The 23,550-nt window shown below is 40.2% G+C and overlaps 1 protein-coding gene across 1 annotated transcript; it reads left to right on the top strand.

The window, feature by feature from the left end:
- Positions 1-21,657: 21,657 nt before the first annotated feature.
- On the top strand, positions 21,658-22,997 carry LOC306734602 (alpha-2 adrenergic receptor; the record flags this gene model as incomplete). The annotated part of the gene is made up of 1 exon (XM_079215963.1): positions 21,658-22,997. The coding sequence occupies exon 1, from the start codon at positions 21,696-21,698 to the stop codon at positions 22,995-22,997; it is 1,302 nt and encodes a 433-aa protein (XP_079072089.1). The 5' UTR covers positions 21,658-21,695.
- Between the last annotated feature and the right edge of the window lie 553 nt (positions 22,998-23,550).

The raw sequence follows: 23,550 nt of genomic DNA, 5'->3' as shown, positions 1-23,550 counted from the left end.
TGCACCAAATGGGGTCCGTTCTTTTTTTTATGTTAGTAGCAACAATGAATGTCCAGCCAAACACAAACACTTCAGCTTGATAATTGCGTGCTCATCTGCTGACTGTTACTGAGGGGAGGAAAACAACAGAAACTGTGAAGCGCATCAACAATGATCTACTTAGTGACATCATTACCTCAGCAATCGGCACTAAAGCTCAGCTTTTTTTTACATTTTCACCATTGTCTTTTGATTTCCATTTGTCCTTTTTCCAGACAAACAGGAGCGCTGATGGCTGAGCAAAGTGATCCTGCTTATTTTACCTTTCTGTACTTTAATATTACTTTAACATACCTAACATCACTGAAACTTCTCTTTGCTGTTTTTGTCTTGATTTGATCCTCAACTTACTTTTCTGACTGTGCAGGATCAAAGAGATGAATGAGAAAAGTTGCTTTAGAGCGCAGAACAGTTATCACAGTGAGGGCCGTGTGACACAGCGTGACTCAACTCAACATGGGAGAAATCATCTCTGAAATGACATGCTGATTTTTGGAAAATAAGTCATGGCTTTTTCAAAAGGGATGTGAGGGGTGGAGTCTGTAGACAAATCGTAAAAGTGATGATAATTGTGAGCGGCATCTGATTCCTTCTTTCTTTTTCACTCTTGTGGCTTTGCCATACAGTATGTCCTGATTGCCATATCTTGGGATGCTCTTTTTGTTTCCTTTGCTTCCCCTCATTAGAATAAACACGTCAAGATGTGGTGATGCAAAAATTAGCAGTTAAACAGGAAATACTTGGACTTTGTAGACTGCGTTAATTTACTTTTAAGTGCTGTAAAATGAACATGATAACGATATTATGTTAGCATAAAATCCCATGTATTACATCGGACGTGACACATGGCGCCCCCAGCTGCACTAAATGCACATTCTGTGCTACAAAGTGAGGCATGTGGCACTTAGCGCCCCGTAAAGCAAAACCCTGACATCCTGAAATGAGGAGGCTTGATTTGTGTCATCAACCCTGGATGTGATGATGTGAGAGAGGGTGGGATACAGCGTCAACAGGCCGGACCGGAGCAGAGGCCTTGGTGCTGCGCTACATTAAATATGACACATACCGACCGGGTGTGACCCGCACAGGAGAACGCACTATTACCTGTCTGTCCAGGGAGACTGGGTCCACTTTTACAGACTTTTTGTTCTGTATTATATGGTTGAAATATCTCAACACATAACATGTTCTTCCTGAGCCATATTTGGGTGGTCTGTTATGTTGGACCTCCCACCACTTGGGGGCGTAAGGTCAAGTTCAAGTGAGACAAGGCCAATATAATCAGTAAGGCACTAGGGCCAGCTGTTGCTTGGTTGGAGAAACAAACAGTGTTCGACTGTGGGAGAGCAGATGTCAATGTGGTAACCTAGATAGGACATTTTATTTATTTATTTTATGGTTTGATAATACGCAAATAGGTTTGTACCAGGATGTGGTTATCTTTTTGTTTTGTGTCAATAAATATGCAGTAATTAATAAACTACCTTTACGTTTACACCTGGATATTGCTCATCAATTACACGTGTCAGAAAAGTTAGCAAAAGAGCAACCACGAGCCTACACTTCCTGTTTTGCTTCATTGCTCCAGCATATGCAATAATTATTACCCAGTATTGTTGTAGAGTTGTCAAAGATCGCTATTTAATCTGTGCTACTCTAGAGTTAAACGTGGTTTAAAGTTGAGGAAAGAAAATCAGCTACCTTTGTCGTGGCACTTCTTCAGGTGAACATCTTCAGCTTTTACTTTTGGGCTTCTCAACTGAAGGGGGTTCTGGCACATCTATGCCGAGCAGAAAACATGGCCCTCGATTAGCTCTTCAAGGCTGAATCAATTGACACACTCATTGCACACCAAAGAACCTGACATTTTGGAGATGAGTCACATGGTTTCAGGAGTGTAGGCTGAGAAAATAGATAACCATTGCTCAGCAAAACGTTGGTATCTCTGTATAGCCAGTGCCTGCGTGCAGATACTGTAATACTCTGTGCAAATCTGACAATGTTTTGGGGCTACCACTAATCCAGGAGGAAAGCTTTAGTCAGTGTGGACTATTGTCTGTTTACTATACAAGACAGGTGCACTCGTCACATTTGGTAGCTGCTCTCTTATCCTGTCTTCCTAAAGCTGAACTGTACATCATTCCTTTTAGCTAACTTGTCTTGTTTCACGCTGTACATTTATTCACAACATCCTTGTTACCATAGTTTTTTTTTAAGATGCTTGGGGATGATCTGAAACCATTTTATTTGTCTGTATTTAAAAGGATGGTTTGACATTTTGGGAAATATACTTATTAGCTTTCCACTCATGTCTGATAATACATATGAAGCTACAGCCAGGAGATGGTTAGCTTAGCATCGCATAAAGACTGAGAGAAACCACTAGCCTGGCACTGTGCAAAGGTAATGTTAAATGAACAAGATACAATGTGTTCATTACTGAGCTTCAGAGGTGCTGGTAGGCAGATGTTTGAACTTTGGGCAAGCTGTTATCTGTTCTAGTCGTCATGCTAAGCTAAGCTAACTGTCCAATGGCTGTAGATATCTAACTGATAAATCACAAATGTCTATGGTGTCATCTAAGAACAACAACCCAAAACACCTTGAAAAGAAGTGAAATAGCTCAACAGCACAATTTCAAATTTGTCGGTATATAAATAATAAACTAGTCTATGGTGTTAACTATTGAATATTGTGACTAAAGTACAAACGTTCAGCAGATGTCATTTGGCCATACTACTCACAACATGGCTTTTCCTTGACATTGAAAATACTTTTTACGACAGCATCAATGCACTTATAGAAATAGCAAGAATAGGCTGACTGTTGAGTAATCAATGTTAAGGCTTTTTTTTTGTCAGTCTGGGCTTTGCTTAGGTGCGACTTTGGTTCTATTTTAATAATTTATTCAAACACAAATGCATTAAGAAAGTGGGTAATTTCCTATCAGAGTTGGAAATAATGGACAAGTTAATGAAGTGGAAGGTAGATATTTAACATTTTCTTTTAAAGAATTGCTGGTTTACTTTATGTCTTTGAAGCTTTGAGCCAAATATAAAGAGAAACTAAAATAAACTCAAGTGTGTTGTCAAATCAATTGACTAATGCAATGCATCGGGGGCTCAGTGCAGCTTTTTTTTTTAAATGACAATTTATTTAAATTGCAGTGCTTTAAAAGCCACTTAAATCTATTATCTTTTCTCCATTGTCTTTTCACTTTCACACAAGAGAGGACGGGTTGGAGTTGTCACAGCACGCCAGCTCAAACAAACAGATTTGAAGGATGGACCTACGCAAAGCGACGCCACCTCTAACAGTTTGTAATGAACGCTCTAATGAATAATTAGACCGAATATGTTTTGATGCAGGGTTTCATAAAGGGATATTGACATGGCATGTTGATTAAAGATAAAGGGGCGTTCGCTTACAGTAGGAATATTGATGTACCGCGAAAGTGAAAGAAGACCAAAACCACATTATATATATCCTGTATTGATCAGCTTTCACTGCAGACTCACAGGGCTGTTGATTCCTAAATGTACTAAATTTACCTAAAATGCTTTTGAGTGTCCATTGACACCAGTATTGATTATTATGTCATAGTGGCTCCCCAACTGTTGTAATTTATTAATGGCAGCATTGAAAAAGGATAGGAACTTTGGTACATGCAGGTGTGTTAAACCTGTGATATGCCATTGTTAACAAAGTACTATAGGCTGTTTTCCAAGAACAAAACCATTTTCATTATGATGCATTAAGTATAAAGCTAGAGCAGGATGTGGCTGGGTTAGCTTAGCATAAAGACTGGAAGCAAGGAGAAACTAAGCTTTCACCAAAGTGATGTGTGTGCTAATGTTCTTGCTAGCTACATGCAACTACTGTTAAGGATTTAATAGCCTATATGTTGCTTTAGAATATAAGACACAAAATATGTGTGGTGTCCAGCAAAAGATTGGCAGAAGAAATCTGATCATGGAAGAGAAAGCGTAGCAACAAACAAGATATATTGTGTTAATTGATAAGAATTATAGATGCTGGTATCTGTTTTTTCTACCTTTGGAGAGAGCAAGGCTAACTAATCAATCTTTTCATCTTACGCTTGGAAATAAAACAAACAAAATGTTGAACGGGTATTTAACTGTATTTAACTGAAGCCGATAATAAAAAAGCTCCAAATAAAAATGCTTTTCCAAGAAAGTCCAGAAGCTATAATCGGGAGGCTCGGTCAGACTCAGACACTCTAGGGAAATCCCCTGAGCTATGAAAAGTGCCTGTCAAAAAAATATAAGGAAAAGCAAAGTCATTATGAAGCAATTACCAGATTTAGCAGTGTAATCGAGACACCAGGCTTCCTGGCTGTCCTGACAGAGCCTTGATAATGGATTGAAGAGGGGGACAGAATCGATACGGCTGTCCCCACTCTGGGCCAGGAAACCATCACACGAGAGCAGACTGTACTTCTGTAATAAAAAGGGATGGCCTGCTTCGTACGGGCCGCTCAGTAACCTTGATGCTGACAGATTCAAGCAATCCCTCAACAGCAAGCAGGTGCCATTGCAACAGAGGGCGGTAATTATTTTTCCATTTTTGCAGAGCTTGTATCAGTGATCTGCACTACATTGTATCTGGAAACCAAAGTCCTTGAATACATTTTTGAGAAATGTTGTTCATGTTCTGCCTAATTGCATTGTTATCTATCCTGATTATTATTATTATTTATTCTTTTACCTCTGCATCAATTGCAAAAATTGAGTTTGTTGGTGGGGAGGGATCGGTCAGGGGCCTCTCACTCTCTCCGGCCAATCACAGGGAAGCCGCGTGCTCTTGGTAGGGTTGCGGCCTGTGATTGGTGGAGTAGGGGGGTAGGCGGGTGGTTATGGAGGAAGTGACGTTGTGTGTTGTTGTTAGTAATGCTAGTGTGGGGGATGCTAAGTGAGCTTGTAGCTACTGCTAGCGAAGAGCCTGTTGCCAATCCTGTGACCACTGTTACCATAAACCTGCGAGTCAACGCAACCAACGTCTGCGAGTCATTACTGCAGACGTTACATGCGGATGAAGTAAATTCACAAACAGCTGGTTTTAGTTTGATAAGAAAGACTTAACAATTACAAAAACGGTTCATATTTTCTGATCTGCCACACCACTGGGTAGTTGTTAAAGTTCATCCAACTAAATCTACTTGTTAAGGTGAAAGATTGTGGTCAAAAAAGCTACTTGTTTTCAACATTTTCAACAGAGTGGGGAAAAGCATCAAGCAATAATTATGAAAAGAAAACTATGACATTCCCCCCTTGAATAAATGAGTTGTACTTCAGTGCTTGTTGGTTACAATGTGTGCATGTTGCACATGCTGCATGCTTTGCTTGTCCTTTGTTCACGAGGTATACAGTGATAACCTCCAAACAGCAGGAGAGCTTTCAAGGCGACAATCAGCATGGCAGTTTGGAGGGGCGTCCACAGACCGGCGCTGGTGCTGCAACTCTTCAAAGAGTGACCTTTGACCCGCTTTTAACCCGACCCATTTCTCAAGAGTGCTTGAGGCAAACATAAAAGCAGTAAGACATCAGGAAAAAAACGCCGACTATGCTTTGACTTTGAAGCATTTGGTTGCGCTTTGGGATTATTGATGCCGAGTGTCAGGAATCAGATTGTGGCAATGTTGGTTTTTGACAACAACAACAACAACATTTAAACTATCAATGGGTATGTTCAAAATGTAGCTTTTCAGAATGCACTTCACAAAATGAGGTAGATATTTAATAATTAAAAACCTCAAGCTTGCAGCATTGGTAAACTTATATCAGAAGTAGAGTGAAAAACTCCTGGAAACTATTGTGGGCGCTTGTAAACACAGCAGTCAGAAACTTCTGATGTTTTTAATCTTCTGGGCGAAATAAAGGCGACCCCAAGCAAGAACACCAAAGCAGAAGGACACTTGTCCCTTCTGCAAGAGAGCAAGAAAAGCTTTTGACTCCTCAGGCTTAGTGGTGTGACTTATCTTTGCTCAAACATGGTTTCGCACTTTAAGTTTAACTGTTGTTTGTCCCGGGGAGAGCTTAGAGAGTCGTGATGGGAAAAACACACGAAGGCTTAAGCAGCTGCAAAAACAGAGCTTGCGGTATTATGTCGCTCTGATTTGATAGAATGTTGGATGTTTTTCTTGCATTCTTCTTTTGTATAAAATAAATTACTCAAATGTCTTACTTTCTTTCCATTAGAAGTATCACAATGACTCAGCATGAAGGTGGCTTTTATTGTGAAGTAGAAACACAAACGTATTTGTCACAGAGGTTACGGTCATTTTGTACTTCATTATAGATGTTTGCCATTTTGTTCAAGCAATACAAAGGAGTTAGGTACTTGATTCAAGTACATACATGTATTAGACAAGGTGTAATATAGTTCTAGGTATACAGACCCATGGTATGTATATAAGGGTTAAAAAAACACAGTGTCCTCCTCTCTCTCTGCCATTTGGCTTTTGACTGTGCTTTAAAAACACAGCTATAAACACACACTCTGGATGGAAGTATTTCAGCTTGAAAGTAAGTTTTCAGCACCAAATTTGAAATTCACAAAGGGTCTTGTTTATCTTCTTCACATGAGCAGAATATGATAGTAAATTATTTACTTCTGTTTTGTTGGCATTCTGGTTTGCAATACAGCTCATCCTCCATATTACATGAGAGATCTTGACCCGGCTTGCATGGAAAATAACCTAAAAGGCACGGGGATCCATTTATAATTTGTTTTACTATTAACTATTAACGAGCTGTGGCAGCAAAGTGAGACCAACAAGTCTTTTTGAAAGTTTGTAGAGGCAGAGAAGAAAGCTTGTAATCGTCTGTACTGATGTCTAAAAGGCTTTAGAAAACCCTTCATTTCTTAGTGGGGAGTCCAAGTCAATTACCAATGTTGTCACGTACTTATTGTGTAAGAGTACGTATGCATTTAGGAAAGGTTTCCTTTGAGAACCACTATGACATAAGTTATGTTCAGGAGGAATTCAGAATTTGCTTTGCTGGGATATTAGCTGACATTTCAGAGAGTCAACCGCTATCTTCATTTCTAAGCCTGGCCTTTCCAGGACTTGACATTTGTTCTGCACTTGATTGGCTGAAGGAGAGGAAGTACTCTGACCTCTCATGCACTCCCAACCTATCCCTTGTCCTCCTTGTCTCCTTGTATTAAGGACTCTGCCCTTAGGGGTGCCTAGGAAATGCTTTGATGCTTTACAGCATGTTGGTGGCCTCACAAAGATTCAGAATGCATGGCAGCTCTGCCGGCATAAAAAGGCCACAACACGCAATCATGTTGTTTGGACAAACAGAGCCGAGACACAGGCGCACACGACGTTGTGTGCAGAACATCATTTAGAGAGAACATCATCTTCAAACTTTTCAGGCTCAACACTGCAATGTTTGGTTCTAATTAAATTCACTGAAGATGAAATGTATTCGATGCACAATGTGCCCCATGACTCATAACAGGCCTAATCAACTAATAATCAACTGAGTGTGTCTCTTATCAGGCCTGAGGCATGTGGAATAAATGTGTTATCAAGGAGGTTTTCACAACAAGATGGATGCAGAAGCAATAAGACCCTTTCTCACATCTTATTATGAAACTATAAAAACAAATCTCAAGTCCAGCCTAATTGCATTTAATGCTATTGGAGGCTATTTTATTTTTGTCCTGCAGTATTTTGATTCAGGTTATACAATCGACTGGACAGTGAAGCTAAATGCTGCTTTATGTCAAATGTCAAACTGCCGTATATCAAACAGTTCATGGCCCTTGGAAGTACTTTTTGAATAAGCATGTGTCTGATAGTACAGTGCAGCCTTGAGGGGATGATGTTCACCACCGTGAGTAAAACAGACTGTACCCACTAACACAATTAGCTTCATTTTCACTGAACATGAACACATAGGACGACACATATACATAATACTCATGTGGCTACAGAACAATGTGATATTAAACTCTTACAAAGAGAGAACTATCAGCTAAAGTGTGTGTGTGTGTGTGTGTGTGTGTGTGTGTGTGTGTGTGTGTGTGTGTGTGTGTGTGTGTGTGTGTGTGCGTGTGTGTGTGTGTGTGTGTGTGTGTGTGTGTGTGTGTGTGTGTGTGTTGCTTCACTTTGGCTCAACAACTATTAGATTGATTGACATGCAATTTTGTAAAGACACCCACGCCCCCCAGAGGAGGAATCCTACTGACTTGTGACATACTGACATTTCCTCTTGCTTATAATAGTTTTACTTGAAATAAAATATCTCAACATCTACTAACCAGATTGACACAACATTTGGGGATTTTAACTTGTTCAAAGCACTGCTGGGTTTAATTACACACAGAGTTTAGTTTAATTTAATTCTGAATTCTGTAGCACTAGTTCATATTGTTGCGACATATCAGTTCTGGACCGACCAATCAAAGGCCATCTACATCCAGGTAATGAGATGCATTTTATGTTTTTTTTGTTCCTTTGTCGAGTTTGGCTTCAGAGTTTGAAGACACAATAACACCAACATTTTGCTTGAATACCAATACTGACTCATTTATTTTTTACAACAGGAAAGCTGATTTAAATGAGGACAAAGAACACTTTTTGTCACTTTACTTGACAACATGTATTTCTGAGTTTAAAACGTTAAAGTGGGGTGACGTTTCTCATCATTTCGGTTGTTGATATTACTTATAAAAATGTCTCTAAATCAATAAAGAGAGCCTTAAACCCAATATACACGGGTAAATTAGCAATCAAGCTTAGTTGAAGGCTGCTTGCAAAGGAGCAGGCGCCAGGCAACTGAATAGAATTCCCTTTCTGAGTGTTTTATTGTTATCAGTTTGAGCTATTGTTGCAAGTGGAATTCAATTTGTGGAGCGACTCCAGTGCCTTTCAGGAATGACGACAGGGAGCCTGTCCGCCCTCACATGGGCTTTTTCTCTGCTCGCTGAAGTGATTCAAACGAGTTGTGGAGACATCAGAGGGACGGCAGTGATTCATTATTTCATTTTCACGCAGCGTCAGACATTATTTGCACAGATGCTCAGATGATCTACTGATGTGTGGCATTGCTGAGCCGCTCACAGCTCGATGCACTGATACGTGTTGCTATAAAGCAGTCGTCCTTGTTTGCTTTTTCGCTCTGTTCGTGCCTGGGAGGGAATAATGTCAGAGTACAACACTGACCAGTCCCACTACACCCCACATCTTCAATTATTCTATGGAAATTGTCTTCTTTCTACTCAGGAGAGAAGATTTAGAGTGTAATTACATTTGATGCTTTCGAGAGATGTAATTATTGCGAAGCATGTTCCTTGAAGATTACAGCAGTGTTGTAACATGTGTGAGTAACATTTGAAAACCTCATTATGTATGTTTAGTGAAGATTAATAATTACTTCATGGATATGATTCAGCATGATATTTCAGTAGTATAGTTTTTATGCAGGAATGCATATAATCCATGACTACATTCTCTCTCAGGAGACAACCTTGAACTTTGAGTCATTAAACTTCTTTCTGAAATCACCCAAATCTATTTTTTAAAGTGCTGACAAAACTCCTCCTCTGAAGTGTGTAGAGTATTTCAAGACAGCACTGTCAGCCCATTAGACGAGTGCATTAATATTAATCTGGATCTGTTATCTGCTGTGTATGAATGGAGGGACAGCCCATAGTGGATCTTTATCGTGGTTCTGTAGTGCCAGAATCTCTTGGACCTAATCAATTATATTTAATTACAGGTATGCAATAATTGAACAGATGAATCGTTGTCTGCAACTTTATTTCCGTCACTCTAAAGACATAATCCCAAGAATGTGTTAATGCATGCACTAAATGGCAGCAACCGAAATTAATGTATTCTAAACTAAAGTTTTACTCACATTTAAAGCCTGCACCCTCATCTAGTTACTGTGGTACATATGCATTTCAGCAGATTCATCTTCTTTTTTTTCTTCTTTAAAAAAACAAAAAAGGTTTCTACAGGTTTCTAGAGGTTGACAAAGCAGGTGTTTCATTTCCAGTATACTTAGTTTATGTCTGGTGTTGTTTGGTTAGTTTAGCATGTGAAAATATGGACTAACCTGCAAAAGAGAAAAGACGAGGCGACGACAACACACACTGCTTCCACAGACATGTATTTTTGTTGTTGTTGCTGTTAAGGTCCACATTGTGGTTATTTTGATTATTTATACTTTTAATGTATTCATTTAAGTAAATCTATAGACTAAATGCAATACACATATGTTTTGCCTTTCCAATTGAATAAGTATGAATATACACCCCATACCGCTGTGGTATGGGGCTCCAGACAGAAGTGTGTGTCCTTTATTTGGTAGTAAGACAGTTGGCACACCTACTAGTTAGTCAGACAGTTATTTTTAGCAACAACACAAAAAAACCACTGCTAAATCAATTTCTTACTATCTTGTGGTATTGGTAAAAGATTTATCTAATCTGTTTGTGGAAAAGTTCAGTGAAAGGTAAAGTATGTGTACAAATGAAAAATGACATTTGATGCAAAGATAACAGCGATATGTGTCACCTGAACGTGTATTTATTAAAACATATCTCCGCCATTATCACTCCAACCAACTATTGCTGTTTTTCAGGTGTCTGGTGGTATTCAGGAGGCGAGTGAACACCATCTGACCACACGTTGAACTGCACTCGCGTCATCTCTATCCCATTTTCCCGCTTCGCTTCACTCTTAGATAATCTGAGGAGGATAATAATCTGAGGAAGATAGCACAAGTTCATCCCATTTCATGCCCAATGGATTGAAATGATGAAGCACGATGTAGGAGCTGTCGGTGACGTTGAGGTCCACAGGTCAAGGTTCACAATAAATGACGTAAAATGTAATGTTCTTGAACAATCACAGACATCAGCCTGCAGGACTGTAAGAGTATTAGGAGTTTGTTTAACCATTAATTACTATGATTACCCACAGCGTCCCATCATCTATTGTATTCACTGCATGCCAAATACAGAGTACATGTATATTTTAAACTTCATCACTGAATAATGTTCCTGCTGTCTCTGTGAATAGATGGGCAGACACATGCAGGTAGGATTGATTATAGCGTTTAGGTTTAAACACAAATGGGAATTCAGTGTATCCTTCACTATGCAGCCATGTTTCATTGCATGAAAGGCATTCTTCAGGTTAATTAAACCCTGCAGTGTCTGATATTTAAAAACTAACTGCATACTCACACAATTATATCGTTTATCAGAGCTTTTTCACTGAAATTAGCTGCCAACTGGACATGAAGATGATGAGAGCAGTCAGAGTGAACCGGACAGTGTGTGGCGGCCGGCAGTAAAACCCAAACAATGAGCTGAAAGATGCTAAAACGCTTCTGAAAACCGAGGGTAAGATACAAGCAACCACATCACACAAAGTCATTTGATCCATTACTAATGTTTGAAAAGCATGTATTAGTGCAGCTGTAAACGTGGTTTTGTTGTCTATGCAACATACGTTGCAGGAAGAAAAAAGTAGTGCATTTCTCGCTTTACTGGCAGTCTTCCATATTTTTGGGGTAAAAATGGATTTTACATCTCAATAAAAAGTGAGATGACTTGCAGAGTGCATATTTGATCCTGCAGTGAATCCACACAACCATTGTCTTTGCTTATTGTTTCACATAGACAGCTTATTCAATGAGCACATTTTATCTTCTGCTCTGCTCCCATGCTGAGCGCAGCTTTAGATGAGTGACATGAACGTTTCAGAAGGTCATGACTGAAAGCAGACGCAGCATATGGTAAGTGTCCCTCTAAAATATAAAAAAGAAAATCTGTGCCTGATCAATTATTCATGGCTTCTAACTTATTATTTCTTAGGAAAATATGAAAGCATAAGCTCCTTATTTTTGGCTTACAGTTGCTTACCTGCTGCTGTGTATGTAGAGTATAATACTTGACAAATAATAATAGTGAAATGTTTTATTAACGCCCAAATAAGAGGTTGTGATTATGTCATAATTCATTGATCTTCAAAAAGAGAAAATCCCTCTTGGCACAGCTCCCTCAGCAGCAATGTCTCGCTCAAGGACACTTTTGGAGAGAAGATACTCGCTTTAAAAATGTCCGTGAGCAATCTGTTGTTTGTAATTAGGAGCTTAGAGCAAATTAGCAGAGAAGATACAGAAAGAATACATGAACACTGATGCACGAAGAGTCCCCGAAGCACCTTCATCTACTGCGTTACTCATACGCCATGACTCACACTTGTGCGAAAAGGACAATTTGTTTCTGTTTGATTGAATTAGAAAAGACATGCATAATACACAGATAATCATGGTCGGCTTTATCTCTTGAACAGCCACCGAGGAAAGAAAATAAAAAAATAAATGTATCAAAGCTCTAACAGCTTGCAAATACAATCTTTCAAATACAATGGGAATGGAAATGGGGAGCGCAGACAGCTACTAGGTGATGGGCATCCAAACAAGACCCGTGTTGACATTTTAAATGCTTAGTAACAAAGCAGACGGCTGTCACACACATGGTCGAGCTGGGTGTTCAATGAGATATGCACAGGGAATGATTACACTTATTAGCCAAAGTTAACAAGAACACTGACTAGTTTATGAATCCTATTATGTAAATTGTATCATCTAAGCAAACAGATAGCAGAGATTGACATGTATATTAACCGTGAGGCTCAGTGTCACAGTCAAATATTGATTTTTTTGTCTCACTGTAATCTTCTATGGCTGTCATGGTTAAACAAAGCTTAACTGGCCATAACTAGAACAAATACTTATATTGCACTGCAGGCGCCTGCAGGATCATGTCGCCTTCAGTATGGCCAAAGAAAACTAGGTTTTAGAGGTGAATGATGAGAAGTTAATAATAATTATATTAAGTAGAAATAACCTGAAAATGTATTTACAGTCAAACTGTAAAACCAAAGCTGTGTCTTTGAAAACTCACTGAAGAAAATGTTTCTACATTGAAATTAGAGCTGAAACAATCACTCAGTCAATCAATCATTTGATTGACAGAAACGTAATTAATCAATACTATGACCATTGATTGATCAGAATCTGACTAATTGGTAAGTTTTCAAGCAACACAATCAGAGCCTCGGATGTGAAGATCTGCTACTTTATTTTGAGATGAAAGTGAACTTACTGTCTTCATGTTTTGGACTGTCGGTCAAAAAGATGTGAAGACGTTGCATTGCTTTTTTAGTTTTGACATGGGTACCTTTAAATATCTGTTCGCTTCTCTGACGTTAAATTAATTCAAGATATCGACGTCTCGCATCGACCTTGGGTGCGTGATGGATGAGATTGAATATATCAATCATAAAAGACTTTGTGCCTGACATTGTTTGAGGGAGAGCAAGCCGCAGCTAAAAGGAACGGAAAGGTTGTTACTTTCCTCACTTAGACCTCACGGAGGGAAAGATTAGCTATTGATGAGGATGGAAGTGCTCATTGTATTTAGTCATGCAGCTCTGCCAGAATCACATGATGGAAAATTGGGCGATTTTATTAAGAAGAACAAATGAAAGGCAGAAACAGCAAACAGCTGCTTTGTGAAGAATCTTAATGAAGCGGTTGAAATATCTTCAAAATGTGCATATAGTCTGAGTGATCTATACTTGTTGCAAAGTGTCTCTCTGCAATATTTCTGCTGGGTTTGGACACTCAATGTCACAATGAGCTGTTCTTTTTCCCTGGGAAATCCTGCTCCCTTAGAAGATCTCTCCATCATTATTGATCCAACTAAAGTACCACCTGCTGTACTCCATTTACCAAACCCTCTTACTCATATACAGCTCAATCCAGAAATCTGCAACATAACTTCTATCAGTTATGTTGCAGATCAGGTGGGATCAACCAGTTTAAAGCACTGGATGACCAAGGGCACATCCCATAAAATAAGTATTTCCATTTAATCTGCAGATTATTTTCTCGATTCATTATTTCATTGTTTTATTAGCTAGTAATACAGTAAACTGTGAACAATTCCCATAAAGATATCCTAAACCAGCTAATTTTGAGAACCTACTAAAATTATGAATCACTTTTATGATTAGTTAATTAGCTAAATAATGACAGATCAATTAATTTTCCAAAGCAACTTATATTGGAGCACTTTAAGGTTAAAGGCATCGAACCTCCAACCAACACGGTTTCAGAGTGTTAGCGTATGTTATGTGAGTGGACACTGAACCAATGTCTTTCTGGATCACCATATACGGCACTGCTCTTATTAAAAAGCCATCACAGTGCAGAGCAGCAATGCTGAGTGCCCTGCAATGATGCATTACATCACCCCGCTGCTTATTAGTTTTATTGGCTGCTGGACAGGTGGCTCGTCTAGAATAGTTGACAACATGAATAAGTAAAATACTTGTTCCTCAGAGATGTTGTGGCGTTGTGAAATATTGCTTTGCTGGAGGGATTTTTTTTATGTGTGAAGAAGAATTTAAGCCTGTAACTTTATTTTTGGTCCAATTCTGGTAAATCGGATCAAATATTTATAAGACGTTTTGAAAAAAGGCAACCAAAATGTGTTATTCTAACTGATAATTCACTTAATTTACAGCGCCAGAACACCAAAACACTCTGGCAAGTGAAGAGAGGAGCAATCTGAACCAGGCCGTGATATCACATTTGATTGTGTTTCACTTTTGAGAAATAAAGAAACACTTCAAATGTCATCAGGCAAAACCGTGGACCTAGCGAACACACGAAGGCCCCATCTAGAGCCAAAGTTTGGCTTGTCCGTTCTGGGGCGCAAGAGGACCCGCCCCCTGTATAGACATAAACATTATTATACCCCTTTTTTGTCAATATGTTTCCCTAAATACTACAGTCTACACTGTACCTTTAAAAGTGATTATACGTGTACAAACAACCCTCCTGGTCAGTGATAGTTATAAAAGCCTTCTACATCACACGCTGCCACTGAACTTCAATGAAGAAGAGTTGTGGTGCACTTAATGTGACCGATTACTGTGAGGGGGCCAACATGGAACCAGTACAGTTTAAGCAGTAAATGGAATATCTAACAAGGCAGCCGGGGGCCATATTTCAGAAACATTCACGGCATCATTAACGCAGCTGTGTCCGTATACAGATTGTGATCTACAAAAACATTTTTTAAAGTCGACACAGAATACATTTACAGCTGTGTCACTGTGTGTTTTCAGGCGAGAGCCGTTATGTTTGACCCTTTAGAGATGTACGCCTCTTACATTATAGGATTCTAATATTAGAAAAACAATACTTACTTGATTTGAATACAGATTTGAATAAATCTTATTTTAAATGTCAGTGGCCCTCAGGCACTTAATAACATTTATTAATCAGTTTATTTCCAGTTAACATATGGCATTGTGCAAAGTATTAACCAGGCGTTAACAAGGCTTAAGATGCCCACAAGGTATGCTTTCAGTTCATTAAGTAGGCATTATGACTTGTCGCCATTAGCATACTGTAGATGTGTGTTAGTAGGGCCTATTCCAACTCATAACTAGAAATAAATAAAACGAATTAATGGGTTCTTCGTTGGCCCAAAGTTTCATGAAAATCATGCCAGTAGTTTTCACTGCAATCGGTCGGTAGAGGTCACGGACAAACAGCGTATTATGTTTAATTTATAGGACTTGTTAGCATAAAGGCCTGCAGCGTGACCATGGATCTGGATTATTATCAATAGTATGCACCTCCTGACCTATAAGTACGTGCAGCATTCCCCTACTGAAGCAGAAAAATAAGAGCAAAAACAAACGATAAGAGTATTGATTCAACCGCCTGATACCATTCGATGAGGGTCACCTACATTTCCTTACCAATTAGGCAGCCGTTTCCAAGGTTATGGTTAATAATTGACTTTAAACCTCAATATATAAAGACGATACATTTTTACATCTCTCCCATTGAAAGACATTATACAACATCTGAACACATCCTCCTGCTGCTTGGATATTCTACCAACACACTTTTTCAAAAATATTTCACACTGCATGACCGCTGATCTTTTACAAATTGTAAACACATCCCTTCTCTCAGGTGTCTTCCCACAAGCCCTAAAAACTGCAGTTATTAAACCACTTCTAAAGAAGGCTAGTTTAGACCCCGAAATATTGAAAAACTATAGACCAATATCAAACCTCCCATTCTTAAGTAAAATAATGGAAAAAGCGGTTTTTCAACAGCTGAACAACTTCTTGGCCGAAAATAACTGTTTTGATGTCTTCCAGTCCGGCTTTCGTCAGCACCACAGTACTGAAACTGCTCTGGTTAAGGTTTTCAACGACATCCACTTAAACACAGACAGTGGCAGAATCTCAGTCTTAGTATTATTGGATCTCAGTGCTGCATTCGACACGGTTGATCATGACATACTACTAGACAGACTGGAAGTCTGGGTAGGACTCTCTGGCGCAGCACTTAACTGGTTTGAATCCTACTTGAAGGACCGACAATACTTTGTGTCGGTAGCTAATTACACATCAGAGCTGACTAGGATGACATGTGGTGTTCCCCAAGGTTCAATACTGGGGCCTCTTCTGTTCAACATCTACATGCTTCCACTGACTCAGATTATGAAAAACAACAATGTGTGTTATCATAATTATGCAGATGACACACAACTCTACATAACTATACCACCAGGGGACTATAGTCCCATACAAGGGCTGGCTAAATGCATTGAAGAAATCAATAACTGGATGTGCCAGAATTTTCTTCAATTAAATCAAGATAAAACAGAAGTAATTGTTTTTGGTCCCATGGACGAACGATTGAAAGCAGCGCTCAGCTTCAATCACTAATGTTAAAAACCTCAAACCAAGCCAGAAATCTAGGTGTAGTTATGGATTCAGACCTCAACCTGAACAGCCATATCAAGACAATTACAAAATCAGCCTACTATCACCTGAAGAATATATCAAGGGTTAGAGGACTTATGTCTCAACAGGATTTGGAGAAACTTGTCCATGCATTTATCTTCAGTAGACCTGACTACTGTAACGGTGTGTTCACAGGCCTCTGTAAAAAGTCAATCAGGAAGCTGCAGCTGATTCAGAACGCTGCAGCCCGAGTCCTCACTAAGACCAGGAAAGTGGATCACATCAGTCCAGTTCTGAGGTCTTTGCACTGGCTCCCTGTCAAACAAAGAATTGACTTTATAATCCTGCTGCTGGTTTATAAAGCACTGAATGGTTTAGGGCCTAAGTATGTTTGCGATCTGCTGCTACCTTATGAACCATCCCGGCCACTCAGGTCGTCTGGGACGGGTCTACTTTCTGTTCCAAGAGTCAGAACTAAACTTGGAGAAGCAGCGTTCAGCTTTTCTGCTCCACATATCTGGAACAAGGTCCCTGAAAGCTGCAGGTCTGCTGAAACCTTTAGCTCCTTTAAGTCCACATTGAAGACTTTTCTGTTTGCTGCTGCCTTTAATTGAACCAGATTCAATTACTGCATCTCACTACTGCATTTTATTTCTTAAACTGCACTGCAACTTTTATTCAACTTTTATTTTTTATGTTGCTTTTTCTACTTTTATTTTGCTTTTTGACTGTTTTAATGTTGTCTTAACTGTTTTTAAATCTGCATTATGTTTTGATGCTTTTAATGGTTTCATGTGAAGCACTTTGAATCGCCTTGTTGTTGAAATGTGCTATACAAATAAACTTGCCTTGCCTTGAAAATAGCTTGTAGTTCTCTTTGTTTGAAGGGTTTAAGAAATATTGAAACTCCTGTTACGTTACCCCGAAGAAAATACTGATCCTGACAGGATTGTACCTCCTCTCGACTCAAGGGAACAACTAACAAATCTCCTCGCTAATAACACTGATCACTCAGTGGCCCTGACTGTACAGCAACAACAGAAAGAAAGGTTGCACTCTGGATTCAATTGTGATTGTTTGATTGTTGATTGCCTCAATACAACCCGTGGAGAGCTTACATTTTCTCGTATTTTATGCACAGCAACAAACATGTGAACTTTGATAATTTTTTGACAATTTCTCTTCGTAAAGGAAGTTAACTTATCCTCAATATGAGCCACTCGTGCTGATACATGTGATGCAATGCTATTACATAATTTTGGAGAAAACTTAAAACGTTAATTTGCAAATCCAGCTGAGCACCGCAACTGACGGAAAATACTTTTGACTCAAATATGAAAGCGCAGACACAAAACTAACAGTCTGTGATTTGGTGTTCAAAAGACTCAAGTAATTGTGTTAATGGCAACACTTTGCTTGGAGGAGAAACTGCCAAAGTCAAATTTTATCCAAGCGTAGAAAGAGGATGCATCTCGCTCCAGATAAAGCATAAACGTTCTCTCAATGATGCGGATGATGCAGATACATTAACATATATACATTTAATAGATCATTATTAATTAGACTTGCCACCCATAATGATCAGGCAACAAAAGGGTTCACGCTGAGCTCTCAGACAGCTCCCCCGCTCACAGCTCCTCGTCGTGCCTCACAAGTGCTTTTTGTGCTCAATTAACAAAACGCCACTCACTCACTCCTCAGCAGCGCTGTGCAAAGAGCGTTTGTTCGCTCAGCCATCCTGGACTGGCGGCTCAGCGCTGCTGCCACTATAAACCTGATCTTCTTTGTTCCAACTCCATGCATGCTGTGCTTCCTGTTTTTGTAAAGGTGGAAGAAACATGGCCATTTTTCTGAATTTTAAAACAACTTTGACAGGGATCTCTCTGCCTCCCCTATATTTCAGTTAAAATCCCGTGCTTGTTTTCACTATTACCATAACCATCACCGTCTCAGACTCTTCCACTCACACATGAAGGTACACAGCAGAATGACTACCTAAAGCTAGTGTAGATTTTTCACCTCTTGTTCTTGTTCTTGTTCTTCTTCTTCTATTAAACAAATAGTTTTGTTCATGTTGTGCACACACATGACTCAATACCTAATCCTTCCATGGGGTCACACTTTGCCGTCAATCATCAGGTGGCGGTCACAAGAAACGCAGCACTGCACCAGCAAAAGAGACTGCTACCAAGTAAACACGGGGGCGAACCATGCTGGACTTAAAATACTTTAAGGAAATCGGCTTTGCAAATATCTTATGAGGAAGAAATGCATTCAACACATGTTTTAGTCACACAATGTGTTTATTTCACACATTTCGCTCTGCAGCCACAAAAGGCTTGAGAGGTGTATTTTCTCCTGAAAACAGACTTTGATGTGTAAAATCAGTGGAGTTCCTTTTAAGCACACCAGGGTGGAGCGTGTACAGTAATGCATCATGATTAAGTCTGATGCCCTGCACTTGTTACATAGCTGACATATTCAGCTATGAGAGCTGTAAGGGACCAGCTGACAGAGGCAGGCTTGGAACTGAAAGGTCACTGGTTCAACTCCACAGACGAGCTATAGGATGAGGTAAGACCGTGAGTCATACTCTCACCTCCCCCTGCAACAGATACGGAACTGCTGAAGAAGACAAGTTTACTAAAGCTGCACAATCATATCAAAGTTAACACAAAGGTTCTTTTAAAATCTATTGATAGCACAATTCATTTGTGAACAAAAAATCAATTATAGATAAAAGGTAGAAGCTCCCACAAGACTCATATTGAAAACATGTTGTGAAGTTCTCATGAGACATTGGATAGAGAGCCCTTTCTCTTTGTAATCACAGAACATAATCTTCTCAAGTCTGACACCAAAGAACGGAGCACTTTAGGAGAAAGCCACCTCAATCCTTTCAGCGTTGTTTCAGGTAGCTTTTAGTTAAACAGAAAAATAGATTTTCTTTGTGTGATACAGGCTCAAAAGGAAATCATCATGCATTATCCTGAAAGAGAATGTTTCATGTTTAATCTTTCTGTTGTTATTGAAGCAAACAACTTGCCTTAACTTTTACTGCGATGATATGGTGTTTTATATAAGATAACATGTAACCTAAACCAAAGAGTCGAAGATGACTGCAAATATCCTAATACTTCATAATCTATCACCAATGCTTTGCTTTGTAAATTGTTTATGTGGATACAAACACTGGATTATTTCCAAACATTATCATGAATTTCTTTAGTTTGAAAATGTTAAACTGGTATTCTTATTTTTAATACATTTTCAACATCTTTCTCACCCAACTCTCTTCGAAGATATGCACATTTCTGTTGGATTTTCAAGGGTTGCATTTTTATTGTCTCTGCCTCATGAAAAGAATGAAATATTTTTGAATGATGAATGCTATTCATTGAGATATGCAGGAATCATGAAGGATAATCCATTGAAGAGAATAAAAAGGCTTATTCAAATGTACACTTTAATGCACGTGCACTTTGTACAGTAGTACCTGTTTGTTGTCTAAATTGTTGTTCTTTAACCTCAAGTTTTTACACATTTGAAGCATTTTGAACATTTATTTTATATGTAATCATTTGTGTGACTCTTGGGGGAAAACGCCGACTTCCATCACAGGCGTGTGTAGTGCACTGTGACTGGAGAATGGCTGCAGTGTGATCATCAAAACCTCTCCTATCAACTGTGAATGAGGAGAAAAAACAAGCGTTTTTATGAGCAAAACATGTTTCCCTGCCCAACGTTGCATGGAAGAGTGTTTGTTCCAGCTCCCCCATATCAATGCACTGGTTTGGCTTGGACTCACACACCAGACAGTACAGTTGCATTATTTATGTGAGGTCAGGTTGGTTTTATCAACAGGTTGATAAGATGCCGGCTGTCAGTGTCATAACATCTCTGTTAGTGTTATAGAGGCATGGCCCCATGGGTGTGTGTGTGTTGACAAACAAGCCTAAAATATAAATGTGGATGTCAAATCCATCTTCTGTAGCCGCAGCCTGCTTCTTGCCTGATGAGCTCAACTCAGAAATCCCTACAAGCCTCACATCTCCAGCTTCCCTCAACTCCCTCACATCACACTGTAACACAACTCCTTCACACTCTCCTCTTCAAGACACACAAAATGAATCGTGCATGTGTCTATCAGGTTTTCCATTTACAAAACTCGCACCTTAAATATCCTGACAATGATGGAGAGCAGCTTAAAGTCCAAAATACTTAACAGAAATACTAACCTCCAGTGAGTTAACGTGTCAATATACCAAGACACTAAAAACACTGACTTCTCCCTCATTTTGAATCATAAAATCTAGAAATGTTGACGTTCCAACCCACACATTTAAATGTCGTATTAATAACACATATCAGGATACAGTCTTTATTGTCCCTGGCCCTATCGTATCCCAACAATATGAAAACAATGCTGTGTGTCGGGGGCGGGGCAGTGAGTTCTCTGAGAACAACACATGGGCATCATTAGGAGAGCGCGCACTGTGCTGGAGGAAGGGAGCTGCTGGACGGCACTCAACTCCTGACAACCAGGAGACGCGTGACAACACTATGGCAGGGCGCGAGCGAGATTTGTTTTCTCTTTAAGTAAGTTATCTTAAAATATGATCCACTGGCTACAAATAACCTCCAAAGACTCCTCTAAGTGGGAATCTTTTTCACGCGCGCGTCTTCATCCAGTCAGATTTGTGAATTGGCCGCGGAGCTGCGCCTTTTGATGGACTCCTCAGTCATTAAGGGGCTGAATGTGAATGTAAGCCCAGATTCAGCCACTCCGGGATACACATAAAGCGCACTACAAGCCGGGATGGATTTGTTTAATAACGCCAGCGGAATGGACGCGTTCACGGTGATCCATCTGAATTCCACCTGGAGTCTGGACAGTGGATATTCTTTAGGAGCGATAGCCAGCATCGCTGCTCTTGTAAGTTTTCTCATTCTTTTTACCGTGGTTGGGAATATTCTGGTGGTTATTGCGGTGTTGACGAGCAGGGCGCTGAAAGCCCCGCAGAACCTCTTTCTGGTGTCCCTGGCCACTGCGGACATCCTGGTCGCCACTCTGGTGATGCCGTTTTCCCTGGCAAATGAACTTATGGGATACTGGTATTTTGGAAACATTTGGTGCGGCATTTATCTGGCTTTGGATGTGTTGTTCTGCACTTCGTCTATTGTCCATCTGTGCGCAATCAGTCTGGACCGCTACTGGTCCGTTACGCAGGCGGTAGAGTACAACCTGAAGCGGACTCCCAAACGCGTCAAGTGCATCATCGTAATTGTGTGGCTTATATCTGCTTTCATATCATCTCCGCCGCTCTTATCTGTAGACAGCAACACCAATATGAGCTCCCAGCCTCAGTGCGAGCTGAATGATGACACTTGGTACATCCTCTCCTCCAGCATCGCGTCCTTCTTCGCCCCGTGCGTAATCATGGTGCTGGTGTACATCAGAATATACCAAGTGGCCAAAACCAGAACCAGAACCATGTCGGGGAAAAATCTCCGGCCAGATGGTGTTACTCAAACTGAGAATGGACTGAGCAAAGCCACCTCCCCTTTCAACGGCGAGAGAGAGAACGGCCACTGTCAGTGCCCGCCTACGCCCAGCCAACGCACCGTCACCGTCGGCCAACAGACTGAGGACGCAGACATGGAGAGCTCCTCCTCGGAGGGCAAAGGTCACAAACCCCAGCAGGAGGACTCCAAGAAAGCCAAGAGGGCCAGCCACAAGAAGAGCTCCGTCCCCAAGCAGTCCACACGCATCTCCAGAGTCAGTAACAAGTCCATGGACCTCTTCACCTCCAGGAGGAAACGCCGCCGCAGCTCCTTAGCCAGGAAGAAGGCCTCTCAAGCCAGGGAAAAGAGGTTTACCTTTGTCTTGGCTGTGGTCATGGGGGTGTTTGTTGTGTGTTGGTTCCCCTTTTTCTTCAGCTACAGCCTGTACGGCGTGTGCAGGGACTCCTGTAAGATCCCCGACCCGCTCTTTAAATTCTTCTTCTGGATCGGCTACTGTAACAGCTCGCTCAACCCCGCCATCTACACCATCTTCAACCGGGACTTCAGGCGCGCCTTCCAGAAGATCCTCTGCAAGTCGTGGAAAAAGTCCTTTTAGATCTGAAGCAGAACTGCTGGACCACCGTGACAATCTCAGAGGGTGTATCAAAGTGAATTTAAAAAAAGAAGAAGAAGCCTGTTTTGTCTCATTGTCCTGTTGTAATTCAGTCATGACAGTGCACATCGTTAGCCACCTATACTGGGTGTCTCTAAGGTCTTATTAGTGAGAACCATCTTTATTTTATTGATGTGTGCCGTAATGCTTTAGTGTTTGATCATTATCAAGCGCTTTATGCACCACAAAAGATACACACATGGCCGGATATATCTGCTTGGAGACCCCATGGCCAAAATGACCTCACTAAGTCACGCCCGACTCACTCCGTACAATGTGGACCATTTCTCTATAATTTTGTTGTGATACAATACTACTTGGTCACAGATTTGCTGGTGGTGACATATTTATTTTGAAATATGTAACGTACATAAGCACAAAACTGAAATAGCGATGGTTTTAAAGCTAGATTTTGAAACAAGGAATCATTTTCCAGACAGAGCCTTAACCCGTGAGTTGGATGAGAAGATAACCATAATACGTCTGTGTGGTACAC

The sequence above is a fragment of the Taurulus bubalis genome, assembly GCF_910589615.1.
Source record: "Taurulus bubalis genome assembly, chromosome: 3".
NCBI lineage: Eukaryota > Metazoa > Chordata > Actinopteri > Perciformes > Cottidae > Taurulus > Taurulus bubalis.
The sequence above is the reverse complement of the archived record's forward strand: the minus strand, read 5'-3'. Positions and strand labels throughout refer to the sequence as shown.